The 20,701-nt window shown below is 34.6% G+C and overlaps 1 protein-coding gene across 4 annotated transcripts in view; it reads left to right on the top strand.

Moving 5' to 3' along the window:
* The window catches only part of Dnai4 (dynein axonemal intermediate chain 4), a 51,783-nt gene extending 31,413 nt beyond the window's left edge, over positions 1-20,370 (top strand). The window contains exons 8-17 of one of the 4 annotated variants that reach the window (XR_007211634.1): positions 179-373; positions 3,205-3,413; positions 6,106-6,192; positions 7,357-7,508; positions 10,232-10,389; positions 10,959-11,077; positions 14,547-14,660; positions 15,136-15,362; positions 17,131-17,213; positions 19,878-20,370. Coding sequence is in view for 2 of the 4 variants with exons in the window: in XM_048351524.1 (XP_048207481.1) it covers positions 179-373; positions 3,205-3,413; positions 6,106-6,192; positions 7,357-7,508; positions 10,232-10,389; positions 10,959-11,077; positions 14,547-14,660; positions 15,136-15,362; positions 17,057-17,213; positions 19,878-19,928 (1,469 nt within the window). In the remaining 2 variants the exon portion in view is untranslated. Of the gene's footprint in view, positions 1-178; positions 374-3,204; positions 3,414-6,105; positions 6,193-7,356; positions 7,509-10,231; positions 10,390-10,958; positions 11,078-14,218; positions 14,285-14,546; positions 14,661-15,135; positions 15,363-17,056; positions 17,214-19,877 lie in introns of those variants that run through there. The other 3 variants (XM_048351526.1, XM_048351524.1, XR_007211635.1) reach the window with 3 other exon arrangements.
* Positions 20,371-20,701: the final 331 nt, after the last annotated feature.

Raw genomic sequence — 20,701 nt, 5'->3', positions numbered from 1 at the left:
ATTAAAAGGTTTAATATATGTGTGTGTGTTGTTTAAAGTTCAATATGTATGCCCACATATATGTTGTTGGAAACTGGAATAAACAGAAATGACAAAGTGTCATTAAAATCTTTAGAATGTATGAATTTTGTAACAATATTTAGATATTTTATAATTGCATCCTGCTTATGTTTTATAGCTAGTGAAGCTAGTTCTCTAATGGATATAGAAAATGTTATTCTGACTAAAGTACATGATGATGAAGAAGACCAGTCAGAGACAATATTAAAATCTGACAATTTTCATCAGGATTTGTTTTTTATGGAACGGGTTTTAATGGAAAATGTATTTCAGCCAAAGTTTGCATCTTATCGTCAGCTTCCTATTTTAAAAGGTATTTTTTAGAACATATTTATGGTTAGACAATTAAAATTTTAAGTGATAAAATACTGTTGTATACTTCTAAATAGAATCTCTAATCTTAGTTATAATTTATTAGATGTGTTTTTATAGTTTTCAAGTCTCAACATGTAGGTAACAATAGAGTCCAATCTAGGAGGAAATGCACAAGACTGCTCCTTAGATTTAAAATGGAATAAGCACTGTGGCTTTTTTCACTTCTCCTAGTTAATGCATTCAATTAGTTAGATATTCTGCAGAATCTCTCATGTTTAACCCTTTCTTCCATTACCATTAAACATTTCCGTTCTAGATTTTATTACCATTTCCAAATTAGATTGCAGAACATGCTTCCTGCCCTCGTTGATACAAAACCCAGCTCGTTTATTCATGTTTTCTTCATTAATTAAAATCTTGACTTGCTGGGGAATGAACCTCAGGCCTTTTGTGCATGTTGTCCAAGTACTCTACATTCAACAATTCTTCCAACCTTATTTTATTATGCATTTAATTATTTACTTATTTATTGTTGGCAGTACTAGGGTTTGAATTTAGTGCCTCATCTTTGCTAGGCAGATACTCTACTATGAGTCGTACCTCTAGCCTTCTTTTGAAAGATGTTTTGAAATGGGGTCTCACTTTTTGTTTGGGTCCGTGCATATTTAGGCTTTCTAGAATAACTGAGATAACAGTGTGCACCACCACATCCACTTTCTTTCATTGAGTTTTAGTCCACAAACTTCCCTGCCCTGTCTGGCCTGGAATCATAATCCTTCCAATTTCAGGCTCTTAGTCTCAACCTCACACATAACGGAGAGTAAAGGCATGCACCATTATGCCCAGCTATGTGTTGAGAAAGGGATTGTACATGTATGCCAGGCCAGTCTCAAGTTAGATTCCTCCAATCTCAGCCTCCCAAACTGTTAAGATTATAGGCTTGAGCCTGTAATGGTTATTTGTGGTGTTTTTAGTGGTGATGGAGATTGAACCCAGAGGTATGCCCTCTACCAATGAACTATATTCCTAGGTCCTTGAATGTTTTAATTAATTTTAGAGATTAATTGGATTCAGCTTTTGAACACATGTATGAAAAAAATGAAGGCTGTAGAAAAAAATGTAGGTTACACAGTAAGTGACAAAGCTAGACATGCGGTGATGGTCTTTTGACCCCAAGTATGGTTCTCTTTCCTCTACACCATCCCACCTTGTTGATGCTTTCTGACAACTATATGACCACATGGCACTTAATTGCTCAAAAACATTTAATACCTTCCCATTGCCTAGAATAAACTACACATCTCAGAGTATCTCATTCAAAGATAACATTCAGTCTAGCCAGAGATTATATCACTTAGTTGCTTTACAGACCCTAAAAGTTAGCCAAAATAGACTTACTCAGTCATCCTGAAAAGAACCTAAATTATGCTGCCTTAGTGCCTTTATCTGGAATCTGCTTAGTGGTTCATTCTTGTCACTACATCATCTTTGCCTATTTTGTTCTTAGCTTACAAATATGGATCAGGGAAAACTTTCATTAGGTGGTTCTTGAGTCTTCAGGTCTAATTAATCTTCTATATGGGTACACTGAAAAAACATGTCACAAATAATATGACAAATGATGATTAACTTTTTTCCTAGTTAAATCTAGAAACATTAAAAATTATGATCCTCACTTAAGTTTAGTGATATTCAAAATTTTCATTTTATATGTAAAATTTCAATCCTACAATCTGTAGGGATATGATATTTTTTTGAGACAGGGTCTCACTGTATTGTACATGCTGACTTTAAACTTACTATATAGCCCAAGGTGACCTTAAAGTCAAGATGTTTCTGCCTCTACCTCCAGAGCATTGGGGTTATAGTCATGTGCCACCAAATCTGCCACTATTGCTCTTTTTTTTTTTTTTTTGCCCAGTGTACTTTTATTTACATTGCATAGTTTGGCAATTTCCAGAGAAGATTAATGGAGAGATAAGATGAGGAAAGATAGGCAGGAGGGCAATAGACTTCCCTATTTCATAACCTGAGCAAATGAGTACATCATCTTCATACCTTGATGTGCTATTCATAAGGGAAATACTTTTTTTTAAAAGACCCCATAGAAACTCATTTTTTCAGCTGACCAGACTAGCAGTAAACCCTCAAACATTTTAGTTTAGTCCTACATTATAATTTGGTTTATACAGACCTTTCATTTCAATACAACATTATATGGGTCCACTGTATGGATGATATTTTATTATTGGACTCAGTTACTAAGTGGTAGCCCTACTGGTATGACATTTGTACATCAGAGGTTAGGATGTAAATCTGACAAGATGTAAGGGTACTTATACCTTAGTTACATTGTGTGAGTATGTGTGTGTGTGTGTGCTGGGGGGTTGTTCCTTGGTATGGGGTAAGATGAAATACCCTTAACAGTATATAGGTTGCATTTGACTTATTTTCCAATTTAAAAAGTCATAGTACCTAAAATGTCTTTTGCCCTTTAGAGAAATTACATTTTTCCATCTAAATGCACCACTCTGGCTCATTTATTGAGTGGTCAGAAAAGCTGCTTCACCTTTTTTCTTTTGTCTTGGGGCTTGAACTCTGGGCCTGGACACTGTACTGGAGCTCTTCAGCTCAAGGTTACGCTACGCTGCTGCTCATTTTTAGTGGGATCGAGAGCAATCAAAGACTGCAGAAATCCAGACACTGTTCAAGGTGCTCTAGTATTTCAGCTGTAAGATTCAGCAGATCCAATACTGCTTGAGGTGTCAGTGATAAGTGTTTGGAGCCCTTGATAGAGGACAGTAATGTTTCTTTTCGATTTAACTTTAGAACGGGAGCCTGAAGAGCCTGAAGACTTTTTACAAGGTGAAAACCAGGAAGATCTAGAGGATGAGTATAAGAAGGAGGAGGAAGATGAGGGAGAAATACATGCAGAAGAATCAAAAATACCAGCCAATTTGGAACGACTTTGGTCTTTTTCCTGTGACTTAACCAAAGGCCTTAATGTGAGCAGCCTTTCCTGGAATAAAGCAAATCCAGTAAGTTATCAGCCATTTTATCAATCCTGTCTCTAGCATTTTAAAAGCAACTGTTGAGTTCTAATAATGAAACTTTTCCCCTCCCTACAGAGCATAGTCCCTAGTTTTAAAATTCTCTAAAACAAATTCGTGTTTCCCAAAGTATAAAATGCAAATAGTTATGAAACAATGTTCTTTTCCTTATATGTGAAAATTATTACTTTTATTTTAGGATATGCACTTGGGATATGGTATATTCTGAATCCATGTCAAATACTGAAAATTATACCAGAGTAGTTTATCTGTTTTAACATACCAAAACTCTTGTACCCAACTCCTCCTGAAAGAGGTCATATGTGGAAGTGTATGCTCAACTCCGTGACCTTGGAAATGTGCAAAATCATTCTGAGATTCCTGAAGACACTTTTTCTAATTTTACTGAATATTTAGGTAGCACTTAATTTGTACCAACCACTATTATAAGTATCTTACCTATATTAATACAATTCCATAAGGCAGGTACTAATATTTTCTCTATTAGGTTATGGAAACGGTTGCATAAAAAGCATAAATAACTTGCCCAATATCACACAACTAATAAATGAAGCAGCCAGAGTCCAAATATGTACATATGGCACTACCAAAAGTCACCTTGAGGCAAAGATGATCAAGCCAAGGAACGCTCTCTTTGCTTTAAAAAAATTATAGAATAACAAAATTGATTTTTCTCATAGGACTCATAAACTGATTCTGAAGGTAGTATTCAATAGTAGCAGTTCTAAATATTTGGGGGAGAATGCAATGTTTTTGGTATGAATACGTAGTATACTTTAAATGAGTCAAGCACTCTTGCCACTAGGCCATATTCCCAGCCCCTGTAGTATACTTTAAAAAGTGATCAAAACTCATTAATTAAAAAATTATAGCTGTATATATGTTTAAGAAATCAGCTTATTTTATTGGCACTTTTTTTATCATTTTATGATTATGATTATGAAAAACCAAAATTCTAAAATCATTTTGTTGACACACACAAGTAACACATAATTTAATTATGCTTATTGCTTTCTGATAAGTTTAAGTACTTTATTGTACACACATAGGCACATCTCAGAGATGAATGGGATTTAGTACAATAACTAGAATATAATATTAATATAAGAATCATTTTTAGAAACTGAATATAGTAACATTTTCGAGGTTAACATATTGCTTTTGAGGTTAAAGTCATTTTGGATCAAGCTAGATGAAAGAATATTACAGATAGCACATATGCTATTTATTAATTAACAATTGGTTATTGGACATCCACTCCGTGCTAGTGCACTGTTAAGGCACTCGAGATACAGCAAAACTTAAGTCATACAAAGACAGTGACCACATACAAATTGGATATATGCTTTGGTAAGAAAAATACCCCTGTAGGAGCATGTAAGAGAAGCTCTTGATTAAATCTTAGAAAGAGTAATTGCCTATGCAGAATCTGGAGAAAACAAACAGGGACTGTCACTATCAGGGTGAAAAGGGTAGTAGTGACAATTATTTAAGATAGGGGCAATTATGGAGAGAGATTTGAATGAAATATGGTGGTGACCAGAAAATACAATAGTTTAAAAACAAAGATTCTGATGGCAAAGGGTGACTGAGTTTGGCTAACAACTAAACATTTGTCTATTTGTATATTTATGGAGTTATTTCTTTTTGACAATGGTTGTTGGTTAAGATTATGTTGTTCTTGAATTAGGGAGAAGGCAGGCATGTAGTACTGTTTTACATGCTCTCTTCTGACATTCCTTATGATGCTTTCATGTATACGTGCAATATATTACAGAATTATTCATCTTTTTTCTCTTCCCTAGTTTCCTTCTTCTCCTAAGTAGTCCCTTATTTTTTAGTTCTATGTTTATCCTGTAAATTATGTTTATATATATATATATACAAATTGTGTATATATAATTTGTCCATGAATATATGTCTTTTAGGTATAGCTTTCAAATGCATAGATATTTTTTCAAGTAACTACTGTCAATTTGTGCTGCCATAACCAAATACCATAGACTGTAGCTTAAATAATGATTTACTCACAGTGGTAAAGGCTGGGAAGTCCAAGATCAAAGTGTTAACTGATTTGTTTGCCAGGAATCTGTGTCCTACCCCAGATGGGGGTGGCAAGAAGAGAGAGAAAGGGAGAGAAAGAGAGAGAGAGAGAGAGAGAGAGAGAGAGAGAGAGAGAGAGAGATCTAGTATTTCTTCGTGTTTCTGGATGGCTACTAATTCTGTTTGGATTAGGGCCCCTGTTTTATGACCTATTTAATCTCAAGGCCTTATCTCTAAATTCAATCATATTTAGAGTCAGATCCAGGGATGATTTAGGCATATGGAAGGAAAGAATCCATAACATCTAAACCTGTCTGTTTTATTTTGCACTCTCCCCTTCCCTCCCCTTCCCCTTCTTATCTTCTCTCCTTTTCTCTCCTCTTCTTTCCTCTCCTCTCGTCTCCCTTCCTCCTCTACTCCTCTCTCTGCCCACTCCCTTTCTCTTTTCAGTGCTGGAGACTGAATCCAAGGCATTTTGTATGCTAAGCAAGTGTTGTGCCTCTAAGCTGCATCCCCAACGCTCTTATTAGGGTTTTAAAATATAGTTCCCCATGCCTCTGCCAATATTTTTTTATGCTATCTTATTTTATTTTAAACTTATTTCTCTGAATTTTAGGACCTTTTGGCTGTTGGCTACGGGCACTTTGGTTTTAAAGAACAAAAACGAGGATTGGCTTGCTGCTGGTCAATAAAGAATCCCATGGTAACCCTAACAGGAATAGGAATCATTTTTATTTAGCTAAATGTTAAAGTTTTCATAAAGAATCTAATTGTATCTACTAATTAAAAAAATCTAGGATATTTTTATCTAAAATGACCTTTGTACTTTAAACATATGATAATTAAAATTTGTTCTTGTTCACATAAAAGGAATTCCATTATAAATCCACTCAATAAATATTTATTAAGACTCAAGATTCTACATTATATTTTGATATAAAATCAAACCATTACCAAAGAAGAATGCATCTATACTGACAATACTATGAAAATGACACGTCTTTTTTATTCTTGGTGGTTTCTGAATATCTGAGTAGTTCCTTAATACCTGATCTGTGTTTCCTCAACAGATAGGTTAAGGTTAATAAGTATAACTGCCACAAATTTTACAAAGAGAATGAGTAATAATCATAGTAATTTTATTACTTTATAGGCTTACATTTAGTTCTAATTCAAAACTCAATTGTAAAGTGGAAAATTTGGAGAAGGGCCAGGGCAACATATGCGATGATTAAGATAAATCTTAAATGCAATGATTATGATACATAGCCCCAAAATGTCAGGAAGCTAAGTATATATACAAATATATGTTATTTTAAATTTGGAAGAATGGACAGAATTATTATCAGTAATTTGTCATCTTTTCCACGTGGATGGTTAGAAAGAGAAAAGGATATAAACTAGACATAAGTTGTAAAATAGAGTATGTTAGAAACTTTGGGTAGATTTTTCTATTTAATATTTAGAATAGATAACCCACATTCTAAAACAAATGCTGGAAACAGAATTTGTCTGTCAAGATGATTTGCATGTGCTAGATTATTTGTTTGTAGCTCACTATGTAGTTCCATACATTGGTAAATATGTGACAGTAATATTAATCCTACTGAAAGATTACCAAAATATGACAGTTGCTATAGAAACCCATAATATATTTTATAAAGTGATTGAGAACAAGGATGAATAAATTTATCAAGATTAAGGAAATAACTCTTTGAGATTTTATTTTCATTTATATTTGAAGTTACAGAGACTAGAGTAACTAAATGTAGATGAACTCTTTTTCCCATCTCTGCTACTATCAGACTAGTCTCAGCCACTGTGATTTACAAAGCTAAGTTTGAAATATGATGATTTTTTCCCTCAGTGGCCAGAGCGTATTTTTCATAGTACATATGGAGTTACTACTGTGGATTTTTCCATTGGAACACCTAACCTGTTAGCAGTTGGATTTCACAATGGCACAATTGCAATTTATAATGTACAGAGCAACAGTAATGTTCCAGTCCTGGACTGTAGGTAAGCATCTAAGGATGACATCAACATTGAGTACATACATTTCCAGGAAGATTACTGTAATATCACTTTTGAGTGAATTACTTTATTATTACTGGGAGTGATTTAATTAGTTTTTGAAACATTTAATACTCCTTCATATTGTCTCTCCATTTGGAATGCTCTGTCTTAATTTCTCTCCATTTGTTTTTTCTACCATCTTTACCAACAGAATTCCTTTGGTTTGATGACTTGTAGATAATTCCTAAACTATTGTTTTGGTGTCGCTTTCTCCCAGAAGCCTCATTCCTTTTGTATATCCTATATATAACTTCATCATAACATTTGTCATATTATATATAAATTATTGTAGAAGTAATATTGTAAAATATTATTATATTTATATTATACTACCAAAAACAGTCTGCACTACAATCTGCATATAATGCCAATGAATTTTTTTCACAAAAAGCCCTCAATTCTAATATTCACATGGAAGCATAAATGGTAACAAATAGTAAAGTAATCCTTACTAAAAAGAAAGAGCAACGCTGCAAGTGCTATATTATCTGATTGTTATCAGATTTCAAATTATGCTGAGATAGAGTAAGAAAGAAAACAGCATGACACTAACACAAATACAGACACATAGAGAAATGGAATAGAACAGAAGGACCAATAATGAGCCCATACAGCTACAGCCATGTGATATTTCACAAAAGTCTTAAAAATATATGATGGAGAACAGACAGCCATTTCAACAAATGAGGATGAAAAAACTAAATTTCCACAGGTTGAAGAATCTAAATCTAGAATCCCATCTCACACAGTATATAAAAATTGATTCAAAATGTGTAAAAAGATTCCAAGTACCTAGGAATTAAGAGCAAGACTTGACTCCTAGGATCATATCAAATTAAACATTTTCTCCAAAAAAATAAAAAAAGATGGTGTGTATCCAACAAACAAAAAAATTACCAGAATGAAGACAGATCCAGGCACTGGTGGTTCATACCTGTAATCTGATCTACTCAGGAAACAGAGATCTGAAGGTTGTGGTTCAAAGCCAGCTCAGGCACAAAAGTCCATGAGTCCCTTATCTCCAGTAAACTACTCAGAATGAAGAGAGAGGTGATTAACGAATGGGAAAAATATTTGCCAAGAGATTATGTCCTTAGACATAAAGGAAATACAAACCAAAACAACACTGAGAGCCAGGCATTAGTGACTCAACCTGTAATCTCAGCTACTCTGGAAGCTGAGATCTAAGGATCACTGTTTGAAGCCAGCCCAGGGAGGAAAGCCTCTGAGATATTTATCTCCTACTAACTACCAAAAGAAAAAAAAAAGCCAAGAGTGGATCTGTGTCTGTGGCCCAAGTGGTAAAGTACTAGGCTTGAGCACAAAAACTCAGAAACAGTGCTGAATTCAAGCTCAGGACTGCCTTGAACTCAAGAAAATTCCATCTCACCCCAATTAGAATGGCATGAAGTTAAAAAACAACACATTGAATTCTGGTGAGAATGCAGAGGGAAAGGAGCCATTTACACACTTGGTGTGGGAAATGCTACTCTGGAAATTTACCCACTGTGGAAATCAGTGTGGAAGTTACTAAAAGATCTGAAAATTTATAAACAAACAAATAAAAATATATGTATATATGCATACATAAATATGCATTGTGTGTATGTGTGTGTGGTGTGAAGTAAATATAAAAGAGAGAATACTGTTTGTGGGTAAGAAGTAGTGGGAAGGGGAAAGGGGAAGAAATGAGAGCATGAATGCGTAATATTAAAGAACTATTTGAATATTAAGTACATGAATGTTAAAGAAGTACTTCATATATGTGTATAAAATGGAATGACTCAAGTGGTAGAATACTTACCTGAAAATAGAATAATCTTATAATATATATATTTTTTAATTAAAAAAAGTTTGGACATGGGCGTGAACTATGAGCCTGGGCATGGTCCCTGAGCTCTTCAGCTCATTCTACCACTTTGAGCCACAGCGCCACTTCTGGTTTTCTGGTAATTAATTGGAGATGAGAATCTCACAGACTTTCCTGCCCAGGGTGGCTTTGAAACACAATCCTCAGATCTTAGTCTCCTGAGTAGCTATGATTGCACGCATGAGCCACTGGCGCCCCGCTTAAAAATATTTTTTTAAAGTATGGCCAAGGAGATAAGGAAAAGTAATATAGGGTGTGAATTTGATCAAAGGATGTACATGTATGGAAATATCACAATAAAAACCATTGGTATAACAATAATATCTAGAAAAATAATAAAAATCAAGAAAAAGTTAAAATTTGTACAACTAAACTATGAAAAAGTGAATGCAGAGAATATGAAAGTAAATTCTGAGAAAACAATACTTGTTTTTGTATTTCTGCTAAGATAGCAGATAGACTAGTACATTCTTCTGCTCAGATAGACCAGTACAAGCTTCCTTTTGTATGAAATAAAATCTTCAAGGACTATAGGTTTAAAGTGATTATCTTTCCTATTTTCAAAATACTTGAGTCTAGTTTTCACAATAAAGACATCATTACATTAGTAGGTAACGATCCTCTAGTATCCTTTGGTATAGCTGTCCTTATAGTATTGGTTTAAAAAAAGATTTAAATGTTTTTCTTTGGTTTTGTTTTTTGCCAGTCCTGGGGCTTGAAATCAGGGCCTTACCACTAGGCTATATTCCCAGCCCCGATTTAAATGTTTTTCTATTCGTCATTTTTCTTGTTTCAGTGAATCTCCTCTAAAACATTTGGGACCTATATGGCAATTACAGTGGATAGAACAAGATCGAGGAACAACAGGTGATGACAAAAGGGAGATCCTGGTTTCTATCTCAGCGGATGGAAGAATTTGCAAGTGGGTCATACGGAAAGGACTAGACTGTCATGGTAAGGAATGATGATAAAAACAAAGGTTGTTTCATAGGCATCTAGTTCTGAGTTTTATTAATTTTAACTTAATCCCATGAAAATGATGGCAGAAACCATAACGTTATTGGCAAAAGATTGCCTAATACTTGCACTATTGGTCATGTGTGTGGGCTCTCTCTCTCGACTTCCCCTCTTTGGGGGGGGAGGGGCTTGTCCGCCCCTTCCTGGGTGGTCCATTATCGCTCACGTGGGAGCGATGGCCACGGGTAGCCTCAGTGGCGTGTGGTCGCAGGGTGCCCCAAAGCCGCCAAGAACGACAGGGACGCGTGGGTCCCTGGAGAAAACCTCTAGGGCTTCTGTCTATTCAAATGAGGAGCCTCCCAGATATACCCCAAAGGCGGGCACAAGAGAGGGGCCCCTGATTGGTCCCAAGGGGCTGTCCCTCAAGTGATGTTAGACTTTGTTCTCTTCCGGTTAAAGACAGGAAGGGGAGGGACAGGCTGAGGTCAGCTGTGGCCCCTTAAAGGTGCAGCTGACCCCAACAATGTGGTGAATAATAGATCAGATATCTTTTCCTTTAAATAAAGATCTGATGCGATTAAAGCGAACTGTTGGTGGCAATAAAAAAGGAGGGGAAAAGGAGAAGAAAGGTGAAGCTTTGATATCTCGACAGGCACCTGGAATGTGTTTTTCTTTTCATCCCAAGGTAAATTATTTCAACCTATTATTTACTATTGCATATGGCACTTCCAATAATAGAAGTATATGAAGACAGAAAGCAAGACAAAATGTTAGTAATACCTTACTTTGTATATGTGAAAAGTAAGCATGGGTGTGGCTGCCAGTTTAAGTTAGGAGACATTTGGGTGAAGCATACATACTATGTCCTTTATCTGCTTTTCCTGGTAGAAGTTTGAACTATGGAAGGATTAATTTTTTTAAGCAAATGAATGCTTTGGTATTCCTCCATTCCCCTTTTAGCCTCTCTGCTCTCCTGTTATACAAACACAATATGGTATACATGCAATGTAGTGCATTTCAATGTGAGTTAAAACTCTAAGGATTGGTAGATTAGGAAGATCACTTGAGTTCATATTTATCAAAATACAATTTCTGGTATTAGGTCATCAGAAAATTCAGATACTATGATGGGCTTATTTATTTCTCCATTTTCAAAGGCATCTTTATGTAGTTGTACAAAGAGGTTTCAATTCAACTTGTATGACAAACGTATTAAAAAAAAAAACAACCCAAAAATTCCATGTTTCCATTACATCTAAAGTGACCATTTTTTTTGCTTCCAAAGTAACCAAAGTGACCATCATTTACTTCATTATGTAAATAAAACCTTGAGTTCCTCCTCTGTTGTACCCTATCATACAAACAATATTTAAATCTTATTGATGCATTCCTTCTTGTCCTAGCCTATTACTATGAATATAGTTCAGGCTTCTATTATTTTCACTTTTGCTACTGCAACCATCTTTTAAAAAATTATTTATTGTCAAATTGATGTACAGAGGGGTTACAGTTTCATTTGTAAGGCAGTGAGTACATTTCTTATCTAACTTGTTACCTCCTCCCTCATTTTTCTCCCACTTTCTCCCCTCCCCAGTTTCTTCCCTTCCCCTTTCCCAGTTGTACAGTTGGTTTACAGCCTACTTTATTCTAAGTACTGCTGTGGCATTGGTTTGCCTTTTACCCTTTGTCTCTCAATTTTGATGTTCCCCTTCTTTCCCTTCCCTAGTTCTGATAAATGTATATATAATACCCAGGGTACCAAAATCAGTTACAGTGACATCAGGGGTAAAATCTTTTTCTTTTGTCTTTCTTTCTGTGGCTTAACCCCTGATGTCACTGCAACCATCTTTTAACTGTCTTTATCCTCAAATCCTGTGAAATACCTTTACTTTAATTCTAGAATAGTACCTTTCAATATGATGAAGGAGAAGGGCATTTCTCTACCAGAGTCTTTTGGGAATGTCTGGAGATTGCAGCTGTAATGGGTTGGGACAAAAGAGGGAAAGTAGTAATGGGCAGAGATACTAAATACTTTCCAGTGCATCAGACAGCCACTGTTCCCCTGCCATTCATTCATCACCCAAACAATTATCGGATCCAAAATGCCAATAGTACTGGGTTGAGAATATTTATATATATAATATGTATTAGAAAAATATATATGAAATATATATGTAAATATGCATGAAATATATATGTATACGCATATATGTGAATATATAAATATATTTCTATTTGTCTGTGTTTTCTTTTTTACTAGTATATATTCTTTTATATCTGGTTTTATATTTATGTATCTTCTTTTTTAATTGTACAAAGGGGAATTTCTTTGTAATATTTTTCTGCATTTATATAATATACTGTGATCATATTCACTCCTTCTATCACTTTTATTCCCGTCCTAACTTTCACTTTTTGTTCTATAATTTTAGATCTCACTGAGTCCAACCCCAAAATAGTCTTCCTTGTACATTTATGTCCTAGGCCTTTATATATAACATTTCACATATGAGAGAAACACGTATATTTTTCCTTTTTTCATTTAGCATGATGATTTCTTTCATTTTCCTGCACATGACATAATGTTATTCTTCATTATGGCTGAGTAATACTTTATTGTATTTACATTTATATCACATTTTCTTATTCATTGGTTGATGGGAAACCAATAAATACTTTATTGTATATATGTGTATATATGTTTATATATGTGTGTATATGTATTACATTTTCTTTATCTGTTCATTGGTTGATTAGGATGGTTCTGTAGCTTTCCTGTTGTAACTAGTGCTGCTATAAGCATGGGTATATTTGTATTTCTATTGTATTCAGAATTACATTCTTTTGAATAGAGGATGATCACATGGTAGTTCTGCTTTCAGTTTTTCAAGGAAATTCCATTTTGATTTCTATAGTAGATGCACCAATTTACATTCCCACACCAAGTGTATATAATGATTTCTTTGCCCTCTGCATCCACACCAGTATTTGTTGTTGTTTGCCTTATTGATTTCCATTCTGACCAGGGGGAGATAGAATCTTAATGAAGCTTTGATATGCATTTCCTTTATGGCTAAAGGTATTGAGCATTTTAAACGTATTTATTGGCCATCCGTTTTTCCTCAAAGAACTTTCATTTGCCTTATTATATGCTCTTTAGGTATTTAATTATTTGAGTTCTTAATCTATTTGGGGTATTGGGAATGTTCTCCCTCCCCCCTCCCCACACACATTCTGTCTGTTCTTTCTTCATTCTGGTAATTTGTTTTATTTGATATGCAGAAGCTCTTACTTCCTAGGTAACTGGAGCCCCAGTCCAAGTCATTGACTATGCCTATGTCTTTCAATGTTTCCCCTGTTTTCTCCTAGTAGCTTCATTTTCAGGTCTTACACTGAGGTCTTTGATCCATTTTGAATCAATTTTTGTATCCCATGAGAGATAAGATTCTAGATTTAGATTCTTCTACAAGTGGAAATACAGTTATCTCAACTCCATGTTGAAGAGACTGTCTCTTCTGCAACATACATTTTTGAGACCTTTCTGAATATCTGATAGCTTGTAGCTGTGTGGGCGCATTGCTGGTTCTTCTGTTTTATCCCCTTGTTCCACATCTGTATTTGGGCTGTTTTGTTGCTTCCTGTGCTTCTTAGTATAATTTGAAATCAGATAAGACAGTACATACTGCATTGCACTTTCTTTTTGTTCAGGATCTCTGAAAAGCTATATAGTTCAACTTCTCATTTCCAGCAATAACAAATTTTTAAAGCATGACACACATAAAAAGTTTACCATTATGTTAATTAGTCTGTTTTGTTTTCTAACTAGTTCCAGTGCTAGAGTATTTACTGTGTGTGTCCTTGGCTGTTAATTCCATTGTCAGGAACACTAAAGGTTAGAAAGTTCTATCTCATTTAATCCAGATTTTTCCATGTAGTTTTTAGACAGACAATTAAGAAGTATCCTCTATTTTAGCAAAGAACTAATATGTATTTTTGTACAGTACTCTTTCAGGTATTTTATCAATGTAAAGTCATAGACAGATTTTCTTGGTTGTGTTTTTGAATTGATTTTTAATAGCTCCTGAATTAGTCAGGCTTATCTATACTTCTGGGTCTATCACAAGCTAATACCTTTTTGATTTCTTGTGTTGTAGGACACAAATATCTACCTAGTTGGTACTGAAGAAGGTCTTATTCACAAATGTTCTTGTTCATATAACGAACAGTACCTCGATACCTACAGAGGACATAAGGTTAGTTTAATTATGGTACGTATAAAAGTGTACCTTAGAGTTTAAAAAAGTATCATTGTATACAGTATATTTAACATGCAATACATTTATAAGTTCAGAGTTAATACCAGCTTGACTCAAGTGCTTATACTGATCCCAAGGTAAAATTACTTCCTGTGGATATCTGTTGATGATGAACTCATGTTTTATTCATAATCTTCCTTATTTCTTTGTTTTCTTTAATGCTATTTGTTATCTTTTTAAGAAGATAGAGTATATGTTAACATTCAGTGAACATTATGATGAATGTATTTTGTGATTCTATATAGAATAATTAAGGGATGATTTAATTTATGATCATATTCTAGGCAAAAGTAATACCAATGGGTATTGTGGTGTGTAATGGATAGTGTTAAATCTAAAAATCTTGATATTTTTAATATGCTAGTTAAGTTTAAAAATAGAAAATGTTACTTATTATTTACTTGTTATTTTAATTTTCTATTTCTAGGGCCCAGTGTATAAAGTAACATGGAACCCTTTCTGTCATGATGTATTCTTAAGCTGTTCTGCAGATTGGGGTGTTATAATCTGGCAACAGGAGACTCTTAAGCCATTCCTGAGTTTTTATCCAACCACTCATGTTGTTTATGATGTTGCCTGGTCTCCGAAATCACCCTATATATTTGCTGCTGCAAATGAAAGCAGAGTGGAGATTTGGGACCTTAGCATCAGCACGTAGGTGTTAATGTTTCGTGGGGACATTTCTAGTAGAAGCAGTTCAAACTCAATGACAACTGATAGTTTTGATATGTATTGCTGTTGGTTACTATAAAACAAACCATAGTTTACTCCATGTCATTCTAATATGAATAAATATATATCGTATCAGTTAATTCTTGTCTGCATTCTCCTCCCTTTGCCCCTTCATTCTTCTAGCTCACTCCCCTTGGCTCTATCCTACCCTCCTGCAAGTACCCCTTTCCTGGTACTTACTATGTTGGGCAAATATAAGTTATGGGGTGGATCAAGGGTGTGTGTGTGTATGTGAAGATATTGAAGTTCTGACATGGATCAGGATACATTGTACACATAAACTGCTTTGTTAAATGGCAAAAAATTCAATACATACCTAAAATTAAGACAAGTAAGGGGAGTGAGGTTTGGGAGGAGTAGGTGAGAATGTTGAAAGAGGTGACACTGACCAAGATAAACTGTATTCATACAATGCTTTGGTGAATGGCAGCTCCTTTGTACAACTACTTAAAGATAGTAAAATATTTTTTAAAATAGTATCAATGAAAAGTGAAGAATTATATCACAAAACAATTTACGTGTGAACTAATGTATAAAGTGTCTATTGTAATAATCCAACCTCTGACTTAAAATTGTAGTTTTACCAGAAAATAGTAGTAGCTATAAACACTTGCTACTTTTTATACTTCTAAAAAAGAGGATTGTTTGAGACAACCAAGACTAGAAAAAAAATCCGGTTCAAAATGTCCTTTTTACCTTTTAAAAGTTTGTTTGGATCAAAACATTCTTTTGTTAAGACAGTTTTATGGGCTGGAGGTGTAGCTCAGTGGTAATGTTAGTTTAGTATACAGAGGCCCTGGGTTTGATTCCCAACAGGCAAAACAAGCAAAACTAAAACCAAGCAAAAACAAACAAACAACACTTCTCTCCCTTCCCCCTATCCAAAAAAAGAAAAACTTACTATTGAAGAAATCCTTAGACAGGTCTCCCCAGAGAAACAGCAGGTGTAGGATGTGTTCATCTTTATCTGCCTCTGTCTTTCTCTGATCTCCTTCTCTATATTGAGAGAACTTAGTTTTGAGGAATTAGCTCACACAGTCATAGCACCTGGCAAGTCTGCAGTCTGCAGGACAGTGTGGTAGGTTGGAATTTCCAGCAGTCTTGTTTTAGTGTTGAATCCAAATATATTTTGTGGACAGAATTTTATTTCACTTCAGGGGATTTCCAGCCTTTTGCCTTTAATGAATTGGATGAAACCCATCCACATTATGGCAGGTAGTTAGCTTTATTCAAGTTCTGCTAGTATAAGTGTTAATAATGTTTTCAAAACAAAACACAAACAAAAAAGACTCACAGGAACGTGTAGAAAAGTGTTTGGCCAAAACACTACGGTAATCTTGCCAAATTGATGCACTAAATTATCACAAACATTTCAATTTATAAGGCCACATCTAAATTGAAAATTATTTTAATTTATCTGGTTGAAACTGGCTCATTGAAGGAACGAAGGCTTTGCTTAAGGAGTGATAGGCAGTTATTTTTAATTTGGAAACACTTTTAGGCTCTTGGTTTCTTTTATATGAAATTTTAAAAATACTCAAACTTTTCTTAGTGTATCTTTAAAGGGATCATTTTAATAAGACAACTGAATTTACAAATAAAATGTTTGATTACAGTTTGGACCCTCTGATTGTGCATGTTGCTAACCCTGGAATCAAGTTTACAACAGTTCTCTTCTCCAAACAAGCAGATTGCCTTTTAGTGGGAGATAGCGATGGACATGTCGTTGTGTACGAACTGAGAAACATGCCTACTACTTCAGATTCTGGCCGGGTAAGACTCAAAAGTAAAAATCTCATGTCATTTCATGAGCATATTTTGTAGCTTGCAATTAATGTATATTTTGTAAGTAGGTTAAAGTTGGTGTAATGTAAAGAACCTAAGTTTCAAAAGTTGCTACTAACTAGACCTGGAATCTAGTAGGTTTATTTTCTGTAAGCCTCATTTTTAAAAAATCTATTCAAGATCAATAATGAGAATAACAATATTACTGAATGTAAGAATTACAAATGTTATATAGAAGAACTTAAAATTGTGCCAGTGATTGGTGTGGTTGGTATGTAGTAATTATTATATATAGCTGAATTTTGCTGCACATTTTCAAAGATTCTGGAGGAAAATAAGATTTTGTTTTCTTGGCTTAGTATTATCTTATTCTTCTACTTTCATCTTCAAAACAAAAGTTTTGTTGCTTGTCATAGCGAGAATCTGGAACCAACCCAGATGCCCCTCCATAGATGAATGGATCAGGAAAATGTGGTACATATACACAATGGAATTTTATGCCTCTATCAGAAAGAATGACATTGTTCCATTTGTAAGGAAATGGAAGGACTTGGAAAAAGTTATACTAAATGAAGTGAGCCAGACCCAAAGAAACATGGACTCTATGGCCTCCCTTATTGGGAATAATTAGTACAGGTTTAGGCAAGCCATAGCAGAGCATCACAAGGCCCAATAGCTATACCCTTAGGAACACATAAGATGATGCTAAGTGAAATGAACTCCATGTTATGGAAACAATTGATATATCACAGTTGTAACTACTTTCAACGTCCTATGTGTATGTGTAGTTTCTATTATTGATGATGTTCTTGTATCACCTTCCTATGGTTGTACCTACACTATCTCTGTAATCTTATCTGAGTATATTAGAAACCGTGTTTACTGGTATTGGAAGTAGGAAATTCAAAGGGAATACCAAATTTGAGAGACACAGGGTAAAAAAAGAGAAATAACTACAAAAGCAATACTTGCAAAACTGTTTGGTGTAAGTGAACTGAACACCTGGGGGGGGGGGAGGGAAAGGGGGGGAGGGAGGGGGGCATGAGGGACAAGGCAACAAACAGTACAAGAAATGTATCCAATGCCCAACGTATGATACTGTAACCTCTCTGTACATCAGTTTGATAATAAAAATTTGAGAAAAAAAAATAAAAAAACCTGTGCTAGAAAAACAAACAAACAAACAAAAAACCCCCAAAAGTTTTGTTGCTGAATTTCGACAAGCAACTCTGTATTATTAGAGGTTTTCTTCCCTCCCTCCCTCCCTCCCTTCCTTCCTTCCTCCCTTCCTCCCTTCCTCCCTTCCTCCCTTCCTCCCTTCCTCCCTTCCTTCCTTCCTGTCTGTCTTAGGCCTGAACTCTAAAGCTTAGGTGCTGTTCCTAAGCTCTTTTTCCTCAAGGCTAGCACTTTACCACTTGTGCACCATTTCTGGCTTTTTCTGTGATTAATTGGAGATAAGAGTCTCATGAACTTTCCTGCCCTTGCTGGCTTTGAACTGTGATCCTCAGATCTCAGCCTCCTGAGTATCTAGGAATACAGGTATGAGTCACTGGTGCCTCGCTTTAGAGGCTTATTTTTTTTGTTTTTTTTTTTAATTTTTTAATTTTTTTTTACTTTTTTTTTTATTAATTGAACATAAATTTTTTTACAAGGTGTTGTGCAAAGAGGGTGCAGTTACATAGTAGGGCAGTGTGTACATTTCTTGTGATATCTTACAACCTGTTTTTCCATCCCTTGTCTAGGTCAGGTAGACACATATGCAATATACAATGTATCAAGAACATATACAGTGTTCACAGACTTGGTCTCTACTGTCTCTCCGTCTCCCTTTGTTAACAGTCATATATCAGGGAGATTAGAGGCTTATTTTTATATTAGATGTTTTGTTTCTAATGTTTAACTTGCTAGGCAAATAGTAATCTAGTGAATATTACCGTGAATAAGAAAAACATGCTAAACTATTAAAACCATATATAAACCAGTAACAAAAACATCTAGAAGGTTCATAACTTTTTAGAATTTGTAAGATATTTCTATGTTCATTAGTTTATTCTACTCTCAAACTTTAGAATAGATGTGGATTTTTCTCATGTGTGATAAAGAAAACTTTGATCTGCTTCCAGTTCCTGTATTTTTATTATACATTCTACCGTCTTCCTTAACCTCCTTCTGTGATTTTCATTCTCATATATAATATCATTTGTCCTGTTTTTAAAATTCAAAGATAAGTACCATTAAATGAAAATCCTAAACCTTTCTGGGAGTTGAGAAGTTCTATTTGCTAAATCCAGAATTAACAGATGAGAAAGGAGTTGGAGGTATCACTAAGGTTTTATAGATGGGAAAGCCCAGCTTTCAACTTTAAGGATAAACAGGAAAATTCCAAAATTTCCCTCTTACTGAATCCTTATAAAATTATTTGTCAAACTTCATTAAAATAGACTTTCATAGGAAATTGTAGGTTTTTTACTAGGAAGTAAGTGTTATTGTTTAAACTTTCCTTTGTTTGTTTCCATTTTACAATCTTCTTGGATGCCCTTTACCTGTGTATTGCTGAACTTATAAACATTTTTAATGGCATTTTAAAGACAACCTTACCTTTTGCATTGTGTTTTATTGCACTGTAAATATTTGGCTTTTTTTCTTTTTCAGGAAAATGTAATAAATGCTTTGCTTGGACCCAAGTCAAATCAACTAGGATAATCCATCACTCCTGAACTATATCTGTCTGTTGCTTAAAGAAAAAGGAAAAGAGTTTATTATTTAGTAGTGTCTTTTTAATGCTATTAACTGGGATTTTTGAGTGTAGAAAATAGTACTTGATGTATGATTTCCATTTAAATTTAATTAACTTTTATTTCAGAAAGATGTGATTAGTTTGAAACTTTCTAAAGCTCTTTCTACTCCTTGCTATATTTGAAGTATATATGAATAAATTTGAATACTTATGAAGCCTCCACATAGTTTAGAAAGTTATTTATAGAAGCAAGATTTTAAATTATTAGACTTACTTAAACTAAAATTTTATAACAGAGTCCATCAACTTTTAAATCTCCTGTTTTTCTTTTCTTTTTGTGTACCATTTCTAGGGCTTGACTCAGGGCCTAGGCACTGTCCCTGTTTTGCTCAAGGCTAACTTCTATTGCTTGAGCCACAGCTCCACTTCTGGATGTTTTGGTATTTACCTGGAGATAAGTATCTCTTGGACTTTCCTGCCTGGGCTGGCTTTGAACTTGATCCTCATGTCTCAGCCTCCTAAGTAGCTAGGATTACAGGCATGAGCCACCAGAACCTGGCTAAATATTTTGCTTTCTAAGCTCCATATTTCAGGATTTATAACTATGCAGTTGTTAGTATGACGAAAAAGTGGATTCTCATATCTAACTTTGAACCTAAATTTAATCTATTTAGATCTGAATGCTGGAGCAATAGATATTTGATAGACTATGTGGCAAACTAAGGTAATAATAATCAAA

Source organism: Perognathus longimembris, chromosome 7, assembly GCF_023159225.1.
Source record: "Perognathus longimembris pacificus isolate PPM17 chromosome 7, ASM2315922v1, whole genome shotgun sequence".
NCBI lineage: Eukaryota > Metazoa > Chordata > Mammalia > Rodentia > Heteromyidae > Perognathus > Perognathus longimembris.
Note: the sequence above shows the minus strand (reverse complement) of the source record. Positions and strands in the feature narration are given on the sequence as shown.